The 15,746-nt window shown below is 37.4% G+C and overlaps 1 protein-coding gene and 1 pseudogene across 1 annotated transcript; one reads left to right on the top strand and one right to left on the bottom strand.

The window, feature by feature from the left end:
- Nucleotides 1-3,844: 3,844 nt before the first annotated feature.
- LOC120127327 (F-box protein At1g47056-like) lies at nt 3,845-5,245 on the bottom strand. Its single transcript, XM_039145250.1, has one exon. It carries the CDS (start codon nt 5,243-5,245, stop codon nt 3,845-3,847), a length of 1,401 nt encoding a protein of 466 aa, XP_039001181.1.
- Nucleotides 5,246-9,036: 3,791 nt separating this feature from the next.
- On the top strand, nt 9,037-15,467 carry LOC120127243 (annotated as a pseudogene).
- The last annotated feature ends 279 nt before the right edge of the window (nt 15,468-15,746 follow it).

Below are 15,746 nucleotides of genomic sequence, written 5' to 3'. Positions count from 1 at the left end.
GACGTAGATGTCGTACTCCTATATGTTGGACTGAGTTGCATGATAGAAAAACTTTGGGTCCAGACTTGGTTCGAGAGACTGAAGATAATGTCAGATTGATCCGTGATCGCTTAAAAGAGGCATTCGATAGGCAAAAATCATACGCAGATAAGCGATGTAAGGATATCGAGTTTGAGGTTGAAGATCATGTTTTTCTCAAGGTATCCCCCTGGAAGATAGTATTGAGATTTGGACGTAAGGGTAAACTGAGTCCGCGATTTATTGGGCCGTATTATATTTTGAAGAAAGTTTGACCTGTTGCTTATCAGCTTGAGTTACCTCCACAGCTCAGTCGTATTCATGATGTTTTTCATGTGTCTATGTTGAGGCGATACCGTCCAGATCTGGATCACATCATTCAGGTTGATGAGGTAGAACTGAGACCTGATTTGTCATATGAGGAGAAGCCTGTTCAACTTTTAGATAGGGATGAACGAGTTCTTCGGAATAGGCATATTCTAATGGTTAAAGTTCAATGGAGTAATCGTAATCCCTCAGAAGCTACTTGGGAGACTTTGGAGTCAATGGAGGCTCAGTTTCCTCATCTATTTTCATAAGGTAAATTTAGAGGACGAAATTTCTTGTAGATGGGGAGAATTGTAACAACCCGGAAATTTGAAAATAATAATAATAATAATTTTAATTGAAATTGGGAGAGTTAATTAAGTAAATTGGTGAAATTTGGGGACTAAATTAAAAGTTTGTAAAACTTGTAGCTTGTTTTAGAGATGAAGGAAATTCAGGGACCAAGCCCTGAATTTACCCCTGGAGTATCGGCATTCACGCATTATAAGCGTGAAATTCATTCTGAAATCAGAATGAATTTCACGAAACTTCCCCCCTCAATGCCCCAACTTCCAACCACTATTCTGATGCCGTCCGACCTCCGATCGTCAATTTAAAAGCACCACCGTGTTCATCATCGAGCGAGGAACAAACCCCTTAAATTAATTAAAGTGAAACGCTGCCAAACGCCAGGAATTTCAAGTCAAAGTCTCGACGTTTTTTTAGCACAATCGTCGAGAAAATCTTAAATTCATCATCAATCATTGCTTCGTTTACGACACCTCCCGCACCATCGTGTTCCTTGTGTCGTTCCGAGTCTGCCGGTGTCATTCTTGGTCTCCATAGACGGTGGCGCGTGGGGAGGTAAAGCGGTCAAAGTTTTTGATTTGTTGAAATCGAGCTCTCCGCCGTTCAAAAATTTGAACCGAGCTTTGTAAGTACCTCCAAATCGCTAAAAATAAATTTTAGAAATTTTTCCGTCAATTATAGGACACCGGATGAGGTCTCACGCGTCGCCACTGCGCGTGGGGAAGGATCGACCATTGCTTAAAACCGGTTTGACTGGTCTGAACTGGGTTAACCGGTCCGACCCGACCCATTGCCCGTTGACCGTTGACCTCCTTTGACCAGAAATTTGACCGGCCATTAAACAACCGTTAATCTTTTTTGAGTATACATATTTGGACATTTTTCGACGTCTCAAATTCGTTTTTGGGGTCCGTTTCACCAAATTCGAACCCGAAAGTCTCCAAATTGTCAGTCAAACCCTTTGACTTTAACTTTGACCAAGAATTTAAATATTCGAAAGGTCATACTTTATGTTTTTCGACGTCTTGAATCTGATTCCGAAGTCTATTTTGCCAAATTATGACCCAAAATTCCCAAATCGAGCACGTGAACCCAAAAATGGCTTAGTATTTTAATATTTTAATTATTTATTTGATATTTGATTAAGGAATTGATTCAATAAAATATTTTATGAAGGTACTCGTGTTTCACCTGAGCGAGGATCAGTTAGGTCCGGAGTTTTTCGTTCGTCAGATCAGCCCGAACCGCGTACTACAAGAATTACCCATAGGTTTTCGTATATTATTTAAATAAAGATTAAGATTATTTATATTAGGATTCAAATATGGATTTTTCCAATTTGTAGGATCTAACGCTGCAGCAGAGCGTGATCGACAAACTCAGTAGTAGGCTTTCCTATCTGATTTCTCAGACTGTTACAGGTGTGTTTCCTGACAGTATTACATTACTATTTTAAAATGATTCATCTGAATACCAAGTATTTTATATCTGATTTATTGTATATTCCGATATAATTTCTGGATTAAAGTATTTCATACCGATTTCTGAAATCTGATTATCTGACATCTGAATTACCATATATTACTGTTTTGAATTCTGATTTCCATATTTCTGCATATGGTTTTCAAGTATGAAACATTTTTATGTTTTAAGTGATTAATCATTGTTTTCACTTGAATACATTCTTGTTTAATATTGTCATTGGGGGTATTGTTGAAGGAAGATTATCTGCAGACTCCTCAGCTTTGTGCTCATGGTCTAAATGGCATGTGTGGTTGGGTGTATGGTTCTGGGGAACCTACACATTTATGATGTGAACGGATGGGGGTAGTGTTCATGTTTTAAAAACATGTTACATAAACCGATTTTATTGAAATTTTTTATCTTTATGTATTTTTTTATATACTGTATGGAGCACACTGGGCTTTTTAGCTCATTCTGTAGTTTTTACCCTTTTTCAGATAACAGCAGACCGTAAGCTAGCATATTTGGCATCAGGGGAGATCAACTACTTATTTTGTACGAACGTATATCTCTATATATTTTTCGGTTATGTTTAGTGACATGTATTTGCTATCGTTTTGGATATATATGTATTATTAATATTTGTTCTATATTATATCTAATGTATTTTAAGAAAGAAAAAAAACTCTGAATGAGATATGTGACCACTTAGGTTTGGGTCTAACTTACAGACCGGGTCTGGAGGGTTACAAACAATTAACCGATTATTAACAATTTATAAAAATTTGTAACCATGATTGTAATTGTTAACCATCATTTTTAATAGTTTGGTTAACCAAAACTGATTAACCTTAATGTTTCGGTTAATTGATGTATAAAATAAAATGATATACCGATTAGTGGTTACATGTTAATTTAGACATGTGAGAATGTAGCCATAGAGGCTGAGAGTGATAGAAGGTTGTGTTGAGTTAGCAACTGAGGAAGGGGACGGTAAGAGGGAGAGATGACAGAATAAGCTTTTTGTTGAATAGTGGAAAAATACTCAGCTTACAAACTAATACAAGTTTGGATTATATAGGTCAAGTAACCAACAACCATAACAAACTAATAACAACTAATAACAAACTAATAACAGCTAATAACAAGCTAATAACAAACCATAACAAACTATTAACACTCTAACATTCACTCTACTTTTCCACATTTTAATTTTCTTCAAAATGAACTTGCTATTAGAGAGTTGATCAAACAAAGAATGCAAACTTAATAAGCTGGAATTCAACTGTCTTGTTGTCTCGATGAACAATTTCCCAGACAAATTCTCTTTCACCTAAAACATATTCTTTCTTCAACTTTCCTCGGCTTTTCTTCTTATTTTCAAGAGTTGTTTTTCATTTTCACTGTTCTTTCTCTTCACTTATTGGGACTTTTTTTTTTGTTGGAAGCAATGCGGTTAAGCTACGAGCTCCCGGATGCAATCTAAAGCCACTCTTAGGCAAGAAAACATCCTATTTTGTCTGGTTAAGGAATGCAAGGTTACTAAACTCTTAACCCTCCCAGAGATTTTCTTCTATGGTAACTTGGTTGTTAAGCCTCAAAGTTCCATGTCAAACTTTGGAGAAGAAGTAACAAGTGATGAAAGATACTCTATGAACACCTTAAAGTTGCTGTATGATTGGAGAACCGAATGGAAAAAGTGCATAACCATCAAAACAATAGATGCCTTAACTGAACCACTCAATGGTCACTTTAGAATTAAACCATCAATAATTTGTAGCAGCAAGATCACAAAACGAACGAATAACACGAGCAATAGTGAACCAAAGCACCAAATATTAACTAAAACAACATCTAACTGTTCCCCTGTATCCAAATTAATTACGAGTGATCCTCTACTGGATCTTAACCATTCCACCCCCTCTGATGTTACTCCTCTGCATTTATTCACCTTCACTTTGATCAAATTCGGGCAACCACTAGCAAGGGCTTCCATTCCATAGTCTGAAACAGGACAACTCTTAATACAAAGCTTCTTTAAAGCTATACATATCGCAGCAATACATGAAATCTCTGCATCACCCACCGTATCACTACCACATAAAGTTAATCGTTCCAAGTTCTGACAATTTGAAGCTAACATTCCCAAACTTATATTCGTCGGATTAACACCAATAAAAACTAATTCTTGTAAATTAAGGCATGAGTTTGCAACAACAATTAAACCTTGGTCACCTATTCGATTGGCCTTCCATCCATCAATGTGCAGCTTCCTTAACAATTTACATTTCCCAGCAACAACTCCAAGTCCAGCGTTCGTACACTCTGGAGCCTTAACGAGGTGAAGGATTTCTAGGTTGGAACAGTTGGATAAGGCCTCGAGACCAATGTCGCTTATTTGAATACGTTCCATATGGATCTCTACGATACCCGTGACCCGATCAACTATAAGAGGGAAAAGCTTATCCCAATCACCAGAGCATCTAAAAAGTTTTAAGGATTTCAGATTCTTAGCACCAATAATAAGCGGACCAAAGCACTGTCCATTATAAAGCTCTTTCATGAAAATTGTTTTCAATGCTGTCGCCGCCACCCCTGGCCCTATCGGCTCAGCTCCAACTATGATGCCGCGAATTCGTTTCACGGAGAGTTCCTCGAGAGCTGGACAGTGGTCGAGCATGGCGTTCATGCTTTTAGCTCCGAAAGTGCAAGATCCACACAAAAGCTTCTTTAGGCCCCTACAGTTCTTAGAGAAAGTCGACATTCCGGCATCGGTCAAGTCACACCAAGTTCGGAGCTTAAGGCGATTCAAGTTCTGGCAGCGCTCCGAGATTAGAACAAGCGATTCATCCGCGATGCTAACAGAACTACGGTCACATTTCAGGGCCAGTTTCGTGACAGCATCAAAGCGAGAAAAGATGAAATGAATCAAATGTTGCATATCTGATTGGGCGTTGAGGGAAAGTCGATGACGGCTCTGTCCTTCAGTCCTCAACCACCGCCGGCAAACAAGAGAGCAGCGTTTCCGGTTACCGAGGCTAAGAAACTGGAAAATGCAAGCCAAATACTCGTCGGGCAGAACTGAGATGAAACCAGATAATCCATCCATAATACTTCGGTCAAGCTCTTCAGCTTCCTCAGATTGCATCGGAGAGAAAACAACAACAACAACAACAAATGCAAGCAGAATAAAGATGGTTGCAGGATCATCGGCGAATGATACCATGTGAGAATGCAGCAATGGAGGCTGAGAGTGATAGAAGGCTGTGTTGAGTTAGCAACTGAGGAAGGGAACGGTAAGAGGGAGATATGACAGAATAAGCTTTTTATTGAATAATGGAAAAATACTCAGCTTACAACCTAATACAAGTATGGCTTATATAGCCCAAGTAACCAACAACAATAACAAATTAATAACAAGCTAATAACAAACCATAACAAACTAATAACAAACTGTTAACACTCTAACAAGACACGTTAATGTGAAATAGTTTTATGAATATTTAATTTATACAAAAACTTGAATTTATTGGAAGATTTTAATAATAAAATAAAATATTATTTTCTTTAGAAGTCTTAAAAATAACTATATCTACAAAATCATTTCATCGACTAAATAATTCATCACAAATCTTTTAACCATAATTTAGTTATCAATAAATACATACGTTCGGTTCTAACAAGCTATGCTCAAGTGTGCAATTGAACTCATTTTCATTACTCTTCCGAAGTTCGATAATTTCACCATCTTCGTCTATTTCTCTAATTTTTTATATTCCTAAAACATGTTATAACAAAGAAAAACGTATCTAATTTCGATGACACCAAAAGGTTTAAAGTTCCATTAAACCATACAGAGCTAGAATCCTCATGGAATCTTACCCTATTATATTAATTGTATATTAGATATATAATTCACTTTTTATAAATTAAATTATTTCAACGAAAAAGACAAACTGAAAGTACTTGCATAACTGTTGTTGGGTATTTGATATCCCAAGTCCATTGTTTTCATGCATCTTCGAGGTTGGAGACATGGGCCGACGAGTATTGGGAAGGAGAATTATTATAGAATTGGACCCAAACATTATCAAATAGACCGGTTTTTACTGCATTTCCAACCCAAGCATCAGGCAATGGGAATATTTCAACCCAAACATTATTAAGGAGGGTTGATCATGTTTCGACTGTCCAATTTTTTTTTATTTTTTTCACATCCTAACATATTTTGTATATATTTCAACATACTGGTAATATAAATATAACGACTGATTTTAATAATAAAAATTATTATTAAAAATTTAGATTTAAATAATTATATTTATATAATAAATAAATTAAATAGATTATAAATAAAAATTATAGCATAATCATTACACACTAAATAAAAAAATATATCCACAATATGTTCATTACGTACTCCAAATTATTTTTGTTGTTTTTCAATTCAAGTTAGAATTGTTCACATTTTAAATGTCATATAAATTGGGTCTCATACAATAATAATAAAACTATACCTATATTCTTAAAAATTATAAATTAATATAGTGATAAAATTGGATTTTAACTCCTCATAAAAAATTATAATTCAATTCTACTCTCTCCAAAATTATTTTTGGCTTTATTCTTGCCAATTATAATGAGTAATGACACAACACCTGTCGACCAAAAGACCACACAATCAAAGTTACAACATTTTTTGTGTGGATAATTCAGCATTTTATTACCACAACAGTAAGGTTTTGATACAACCAATAACCAATCAACAAAATAGAACAGCCTAATTACACAACAATGATTGGTTATATACTATAACCCAAGCATTACAAAGGGATAAGTTAGTATTATCTAGTCTATTTATGGATCTGTCCCTTAGACGAATTGCAACCACATCGACAATTTCTTTAAGAATATCGTCAGCAGATTATAAACGACCTTGAAATAATCTCTGGTTACGTTCCTGCCACAAGAAGTAAATGAAGGCATTCCACGAGATCTTCAAAATGGCAATTAAGAGGGACTTTCCTTTCCAAGAGGAGCAAGCACGAGCTACCATTTCATCCCAAGTCAAAGCATAAAAGTTCATCCCATTCATGTTAAGGATGGATTTCCATATACCAATAGCCAAGGAGCAATTAGAGAAAATATGATCTCTAGTTTCTTGATGAGTGCTACAGTTTATACATAGTCCATCCGTGCAAATTCCCATTCTTTCTAAACGATCTCTGGTTGGTCATTTATTCAAAATGGCCATCCAAGAAATCAAGCTATGCTTTGGAATATGCAAAGGATACCATATTATACGCTGCCAAATAACCTTCTGCACTTGCGGTCCAATGTGCTCGCATATTTCCTTAGTACGCATGAAACTAGAAGCAAAAAAAGGAGCAGCAGTAGGTCTCAATTTCAGAATTCTTTTGAATCCCCAACTAACATTTGTTCCAGCCTCGAATTACCAGAAATCCTATCCTTTAAGAATGTAATTGTATAACCACGCAACCCACAATGAACCGTTACCAACAAGAACCTTCCTAATGAGGCTTATAGTGCATGCTCTATTCCAAATTGATGTATTAATCAGACCTAAACCACCTTCTAATTTGGTGAGGCACATACAATCCCAGCTTACCCGAGCTCCAGTTTCAGGTTTGTCTTCGCCTTTCCAGAAGAACCTTGCGCAAAGTTGGTCGACTGCTTTTAGAATCGAGGCTGGAAGTAGAAGTTGTCTGCACCAGAAATTACTGATGTTGAACAGAACGGTGAATTAATTCCAGTCAGCCAGCGTAACTAAGGTTCCGGGTGGACCAGTGATGCAATCGCTGCTTTATTTTCTCAAGAGGAGGTTCACGGTCATTCATAGGTTCCGGACTTGAAACCTGAAAGACGCTTAATATCTGCCAGTTCCCTTGGAATAATACCCGCCGTAAAAAGCTCACATTTGGAAGAATTAAGCTTTAGCCCTGAAAATTCATAGAATTTACCTGCGCACATACTTTACTTTTTCTTAAAGAATAATTCAAAGATATAATATATTCAAACTTCGTTTAGAAGATAGTTATAAACTTATAATACATATACATATCCTACAAAATAAATAAATAAACATCGTATTTGTTTTTTTTAAAATAGTGATTTCTGTTTTGCATTCAAATTTATTTAGTTTATTTATTTCAACAAATTTATTTATTTATAAAATGAAAATTGTCATATATACGTACAATAAAAGAAGAAGAAAAGATACTCTTCCATTATAATAAAATGGACATTCGAGTTTTAAGCGGAGGAAATTTGGACAGGTATGGCTGTAAATATCTTTGCTTTTTTGACTAAAGTAAATATATATTACTTTTTTTTATGGGAACTCGTTTCTACTTAGGACTGTAAACGAGTCAGTTCAAGCCCAAGTAAAGTTTTATCAAATTTTGATTAAATCAATCTCAAATAATTCTCTATCTAACACGTTTCTTTTACAACCCTGTCCTTTACTTTCACATCAAACAACCGTACACGTATGTATGTGAATATCTCTGCGACGCGGTCCACAGTAACTCCATGTCCCCACTCCATCATAGCCATTCGTAACAATTGCCGACGCGGCATCTTTTAACGTGTCAGGGTATATCGAATGCATTGCACCTAATGGCTCTTGCTTAACCACGTGTCCCTGATGTTAAAATCAATCTTAACACCTTTTATATATTGCGCTGTTCACGTGCACGATCCTGGTAAAAGAAGAGTAATGGATCTCACCTCCACATGTGACTCATTACATCTTAATTTCGAGTGCGAGGTAAGCTAACAATGAACGGAATAAACATAGTATTACACCACTAGTTTGTCATTGAGAATAAAAAAAAGAAAAAGACTTCAGCGGGAAGACGAAAGTATCAGCCAGACATCTTATATTTATAGTATATTAGAGCTGAAAGTCTCGCCCAAGGCTTTAATGGAGAGTGATAAAAAATACATTACTGCTCAAGAGTTAAAAGCACACAACAAGCCTGGAGATATATGGATATGCGTGAATGATAAAGTTTACAATGTTTCAGATTGGGCCAAGGAGCATCCGGGTGGCGAAATCCCGCTCTTGAATCTAGCCGGCCAAGATGTTACCGATTATTTTATTGCGTATCACACGGGAACTGCTTGGCAATATCTTCCCAAGTTCTTCACCGGGTATCATCTCAAAGATTTCCAGGTCTCAGAAGTTTCCAAGGATTACAGAAGGATTGTTCACGAGTTTTCCAAATCCGGTATGTTCGAAATGAAAGGACATACAGCCCTTTGTTCATTGACATCAGTAGCCATCATGTTTCTTGTTGTTCTTTACGGTGTTTTGAGTTGCCACAACGTGTGGGCTCATCTGAGTTCGGCCATGCTATTGGGTATGCTTTGGATGCAAAGCGCCTACGTCGGTCACGATTCAGGCCATTACCAGGTAATGGCTGGCCGTGGGTACAATAAGCTGGTTCGGTTTGTAACCGGGAATTGCTTAACGGGAATCAGTATTGCTTGGTGGAAATGGACTTATAATGCTCACCATATTGCCTGCAACTGCCTGGATTACGACCCCGATCTCCAACACATCTTCACGTTTATTCGATTCGTTAACGTCTTCGTTTTACGGACGGAAGTTGAACTTCAATCGTTTCGCAAGGTTTCTCATCAGTTACCAGCATTGGACGTTTTATCCCGTCATGTGTGTGGCAAGGGTCAATTTGTACGTACAAACGTTGTTTCTATTGTTTTCAAACCGGAAAGTCCCGGATAGAACATTGAATGTAATGGGAATACATGTGTTTTGGACTTGGTTCCCTCTCCTGATCTCACGTCTACCAAACTGGCCTGAAAGATTCATGTTTGTTCTTGCAAGCTTTGCAGTTACATCGATTCAACATGTTCAGTTCTGTCTGAACCATTTCTCTACAAACGTATACGTCGGGCCGCCAAACGGAAACAGTTGGTTCGAGAAGCAAACAAATGGGACATTGGATATTGAATGCTCTCTATGGATGGATTGGTTCTTTGGTGGATTGCAGTTCCAGTTAGAGCACCATTTGTTCCTCATCTGAGGAAGATTTCTCCATTGGTGAGGGATCTTTGCATTAAACACAATTTGCCTTACAAGAGTCTTTCTTTCAGGGAAGCGAATCGAATAACGATCAGGACACTAAGTGTTGGGAAAACGGGTTATTTTCCACACGAACGTAGTTTTAAAATCGACCTAAAATATCAAGATTAAAACCACCAAAGGTTACACAGCAGATAAACATATTAAACTATTGAATATTGAAACACAATAAAAAAAATCGAATAAAAATCATAAAGGATAGAACATATCAAATTTACGAGTTTCGACGAGAATATCGTCTATTCCTCGGGCACAACACCAGATGATAACTTTATTATATCGCTAATATTACAACAAAAGGAATTCTTTAGAATTTTCAAAGTGGGAGAATTAAGAATACAAGAGGAAGAGAGAACTTGTTTTTGGGATGATTTTTAATAGAAATATTTAGGTCTATTTATAGTTGAGTTTTAAGAGCAATATGTTCAAAGTTTGGCCACCTACCAAAGAATTTTTTAATGTGTACAAGTTAGCTACCAAATATGAAATTCACATGTTCAAAGTTTGACCACCAACCACGATGAAATTTCTAATAGTTGGCCACCAACCAAGATGAAATTTCCAACTTGTCAACTTAATTTCTAGATAAATCTAACAAATCTCCACATTGGCTTGAAATTACCAAGCCTACTCAACTTCTTCAACTCCCCAAATTTGTAGTGCCTCTAATTGCGCTCACAAGCGCCACACACCCGAAGGTGTTCATACTTTCAGGATGTTAATCAAGTTCAAACAATGATTGAACTTGATTACTGTTACCACCATGGTCATCATATCTGCAGGATTTTTTGATATCGCAATTTTCTGAAGTATAATCTTTCATTCTTCAAAGATCTCCCGAACAAAGTGATACCTCACGTCGATATGCTTAGTCCTTGAATGGTAGACTTGATTTTTCGCTAAGTTAATAACGCTCTGACTGTCACAATAAAGACTAATGTGACTTTGAACAACTCTCAAGTCTTCCATCAACCCGTTAAGCCAAATTGCTTCCTTTACAGCCTCTGAAACTCCCATGTATTATGCCTCTGTAGTAGACAAGGTCACCGTAGATTGCAATGTAGACTTCCAACTTACTGGGGCTTTAGCAAGAGTAAACAAATACCCAGTAGTTGATCGACGCTTATCCAAATCACCAGCATAATCGGAATCAGCATATCCAACCACACACTGACCAAGTGCTTCATCCTGTTCAAAAACTAAACCAACATCCACGGTTTGTTGGAGATACCGTTGAATCCATTTCACAGCTTGCCAATGTCCTTCTCCAGGATCATGCATGTACCTGCTCACAACTCTAACTGCTTGTGAAATGTCAGGACGCGTACACACCATTGCATACATCAAGCTCCCAACTGCATTAGCATATGGAACTTTTGCCATATACACTCGCTCTTCGTTAGTTTTAGGAGATAATTGAGAACTAAGTTTCAAATGAGAAGCCAATGGGATACTTGCTTGTTTGGTATTTTCATTCATGCCAAAACATTGTAATACCTTTCTCAGATACTGCTTCTGTGTTAAACAAAGCTTCCCTCTCTGTCTGTCTCTGCTTATCTCCATACCAAGAATCTTCTTGGCCTCACCTAGATCTTTCATCTCAAACTCTTGATTTAAATGAGCCTTTAATTTGTCTATCTCCTTTTGACTCTTCGAAGCGATCAACATATCGTCAACGTACAAGAGAAGATAAATGAAAGATACATCTTTGACCTTTTGCAAATACACGCAATGATCATATTTGTTTCTAGTATACTTTTGCCTCCTCATAAAGCTATCAAATCGCTTGTACCACTGCCTCGGAGATTGCTTCAATCCATATAGCGATTTGTTCAGCTTACAAACCCATTTCTCACAACCACCATCTTTGTATCCTTCTGGTTGAGTCATATAGATATCCTCTTCTAAATCACCATGCAAGAAAGCCGTCTTTACATCAAGTTGAGCTAGCTCCAAATTCAACTGTGCTACCAAGGCCAACAATATTCTAATGGAGGAATGCTTTCACAACAAGGGAAAATACTTCATTGTAGTTGATTTCCTCCTTTTGAGCGTAGACTTTAGCTACCAACCGTGCCTTGTAGCGAACATCTTTCTTACTATGAGATCCATCTTTCTTTACAAATACCCACTTGCATCCAATGGCCCTTTTACCTTTCGGTAATTGTGCCAGTTTTCAAGTGTTGTTCTTTTGGAGAGATTGCATTTCTTCATCCATGACACTTTTCCACTTACCACTTTCCAAGTTTTGTATTGCTTCTTGGTAAGTGATAGGGATATCATCATCAACAACTGGAAGAGCATAGGCCACCATATCAACAAATCGAGCAGGTCTACGAATTTCTCTCCTTGGCCTTATAACTGCAAGTGGTTCTGGTGTCTCCAATGGTTCTTGGGTTTGAACCTCTTCATCTTCTGATTCTTCTATTGGAGTTGAAGAATCAGCTGCATCAACTTCTGGGATCATGGTCTACTGAAACTCCACCTGTTTTGGAGTATGCTCCACCTGCTGCGGAGTACTACTTGTCTGGACAGCTTCACTTGTTACCTTCTTTACTAGTGCAGATTCATCAAAGGTAACATCTCTGCTACAAATTATCTTCTTGGTGTCTAAACACCAAAGGCAGAATCCCTTCACTCCATGTCCAACATATCCCTATCACTTGGAGACGACATACATCGAACTTTCTCCAATAGTGTTCGATTCATACGCTCTGCTACCCTATTCTGTTGTGGTGTATGTCTAACAGTGAAGTGTCGAACAATACCATACTCATGGCAAACGTCAAAGAATGGGTCACTTTTATATTCCCCACCATTGTCCGTCCGTCCTAAGACGTTTCATCTTTCTACCAGTCTGGTTCTCGATCATATTTTTCCATTTCAGGAAAATTTGAAGCACTTCATCTTTAGACTTCATCGGATACACCCAAACTCTTCTGGAAAAGTCATCTACAAAAGTTACAAAATAATGGTTTCCTCCCAAAGACGATGTCTTTGAAGGACCCATACATCTGAGTTAATATAATCTACAATACCTTTTATATTATGTATAGTGGTGCCAAACTTCACTCTCTTCTGCTTTCCCAGAACACAATGCTCACAAAATTTCAATTTGCAAGCCTTTGCACCTTTCAACAATCCATTATTTGCCATAATTTGCAAGGATTTATATCCAGTATGTCCCAACCGCATATGCCACAACTGGGCTACGTCCAAATCATCACCTCCGGAAGCTGCTGCAACTGCTCCAATAATTGTACTACCTTGGTAGTAATACAAATTATTTTTCCTGATGCCCTTCATCATCACAAGTGCGCTATATGTGACTTTTCAAACTCCATCTCTCATAGTGACTACTGAGCCTTTGGATTCCAAGGCTCCCAACGAGATGGGATTTTTCTTCAAACTGGGCACGTATCGGACATCCGTCAGAACTTTGGTTGATCCATCTTGATTCTTCAATCGAATTGAACCTATCCCAACAGTTTTACAGGCATTGTCATTGCCCATATAAACAACTCCTGCATTTAGTTCCACTAAATCGGAGAATCACTCCCGATTAGGGGACATATGATAGGTACAATCCGAATCTAATATCCACTCATCGGAATGGAATGTTGTTAATGAAGTAACCAATGATATGTCAGAGTCATGTGCATCATGCTCTACAACACATACATCTGGAGCAGCTTTTCCTTTTTTCTTCAGCTTCGGACAATCTTTCTTCCAATGGCCTTTCTCAAGACAAAAGGCACATTCATCTTTTCCCAGTCTGGACTTCGAATTTGATCTCCCTCTCCACTTTGGCTTTTGACTTTTCAAGCGACCTCTTGCCACTATGGCCTCCGCTCCTTCGTACTTGCTCTCCTTCTTGGTTTTCTTCCTGAGTTCATAACTATACAAAGCAACAGTTATATCTTTAAGGGTAACATTATCCTTACCATGAAGTAACGTTGTCTCAAGGTGCTCAAATTCATCTAGAAGAGATGACAACAACATCAAAGCCAAATCTTCATCTTTGAAGGTTTCATCCATGCCCAATAAGTCTTCCACTAGCTCATTGAACGCAATGATGTGTTCATTCATACTGGTGTCTGGTTGATAATCAAATCTGAATAATCTTTTCTTCATATGGAGACGATTCTGAGAGCTTTTCTTCATGAATTTTTCCTCCAAAGCTTTCCACATCTTACTTGCAGAAGTCTCGTTCTTGTAGCCATACTTATGCTCTTTGGAAAGACAAGATCGAATCGTGTTGCACACCAAACGATTGATTATTCCCCATTCTTTCTCCTCTATATATTCGGGCTTTTCTTACTCAATGATGATGTCTAGACCTTGTTGGAATAAAGCGTCTAACACCTCGCCTTGCCACATGCCAAAATGACCGGATCCATCGAACAACTCCACTGAGAAATTTGCATTTGACATCACCCTCCTCGCCGGTCCAGATGAAGAGCTTGATGTCTCAATTGATCCGTATTTTGGCATTTTAATTCTAACGAACAATATTCAATATCACGAACTGTATCTTTTCAACAACGAAACCACCAGGATAACCTCAACCGAAGCTCTGATATCAATTATTGAGGGAAAACGGGTTATTTCCCACACGAACGTAGTTTTAAAATTAACCTAAAATGTCAAGATTAAAACCACCAAAGGTTGCACAACGGATAAACCTGTCAAACTATTGAATATTGAAACACAATGGAAAAGAACCGAATAAAAACAATAAAGGAGAGAACACACCAAATTTACGAGGTTCGACGAGAATATCGTCTACTCCTCGGGCACCACACCGGATGATAACTTCACTATATCACCAATATTACAACAAATGGAATTCTTTAGAATTCCCAATGTGGGAGAATGAAGAATACAAGAGGAAGAGAGAACTTGTTTTTGGGATGATTTCTAATGGACATACTTAGGCCTATTTATAGTTGAGTTTTAAGAACAATATGTTCAAAGTTTGGCCACCTACCAAAGAATCTTCCAATGTGTACAAGTTAGCCACCAAATATGAAATTCACATGTTCAAAGTTTGGCCACCAACCAAGATGAAATTTCCAATAAGTTGGCCACCAACCAAGATGAAATTTCCAACTTGTCAACTTAATTTCTAGACAAATCTAACACTAAGGACTGCTGCCATGGAAGCTAGGGACCTGACCAACCATGTTCCAAAGAATTTGTTGTGGGAAGCTGTTAATACTCATGGCTGAGGGTTAACTTAGTTCTAAGTTGATATGGATATTGTTATAAAAATTACGAAATTTCTAGGTAAATTTAAGAATGAGCATTCGACTTGAAAATAATGATCAAACTATACAATTATTCATGAGCATGAAAAATGTAACTCATCTTTATTATTGGCTATTTTATACACATTTCTTACTTAACTAGTGAATGAAACACACAGCGAGGGAAGAAAACGCATACAATTACATCTACAGTAACGAGTGATTTTCATGGCGGCAGGTTGCTCTAATGGAGATTCATACAACATATC

The sequence above is a fragment of the Hibiscus syriacus genome, unplaced genomic scaffold (genome assembly GCF_006381635.1).
Source record: "Hibiscus syriacus cultivar Baekdansim isolate YM2019G1 unplaced genomic scaffold, ASM638163v2 tig00110467_pilon, whole genome shotgun sequence".
NCBI classification, from domain to species: Eukaryota; Viridiplantae; Streptophyta; class Magnoliopsida; order Malvales; family Malvaceae; genus Hibiscus; species Hibiscus syriacus.
This window is presented reverse-complemented; position numbering and strand designations above follow the sequence as displayed.

Excerpts from the sequence above, each read along its gene's own strand:
- LOC120127327 (XM_039145250.1), bottom strand. The coding sequence starts at position 5,245 with ATGCAATCTGAGGAAGCTGAAGAGCTTGACCGAAGTATTATGGATGGA.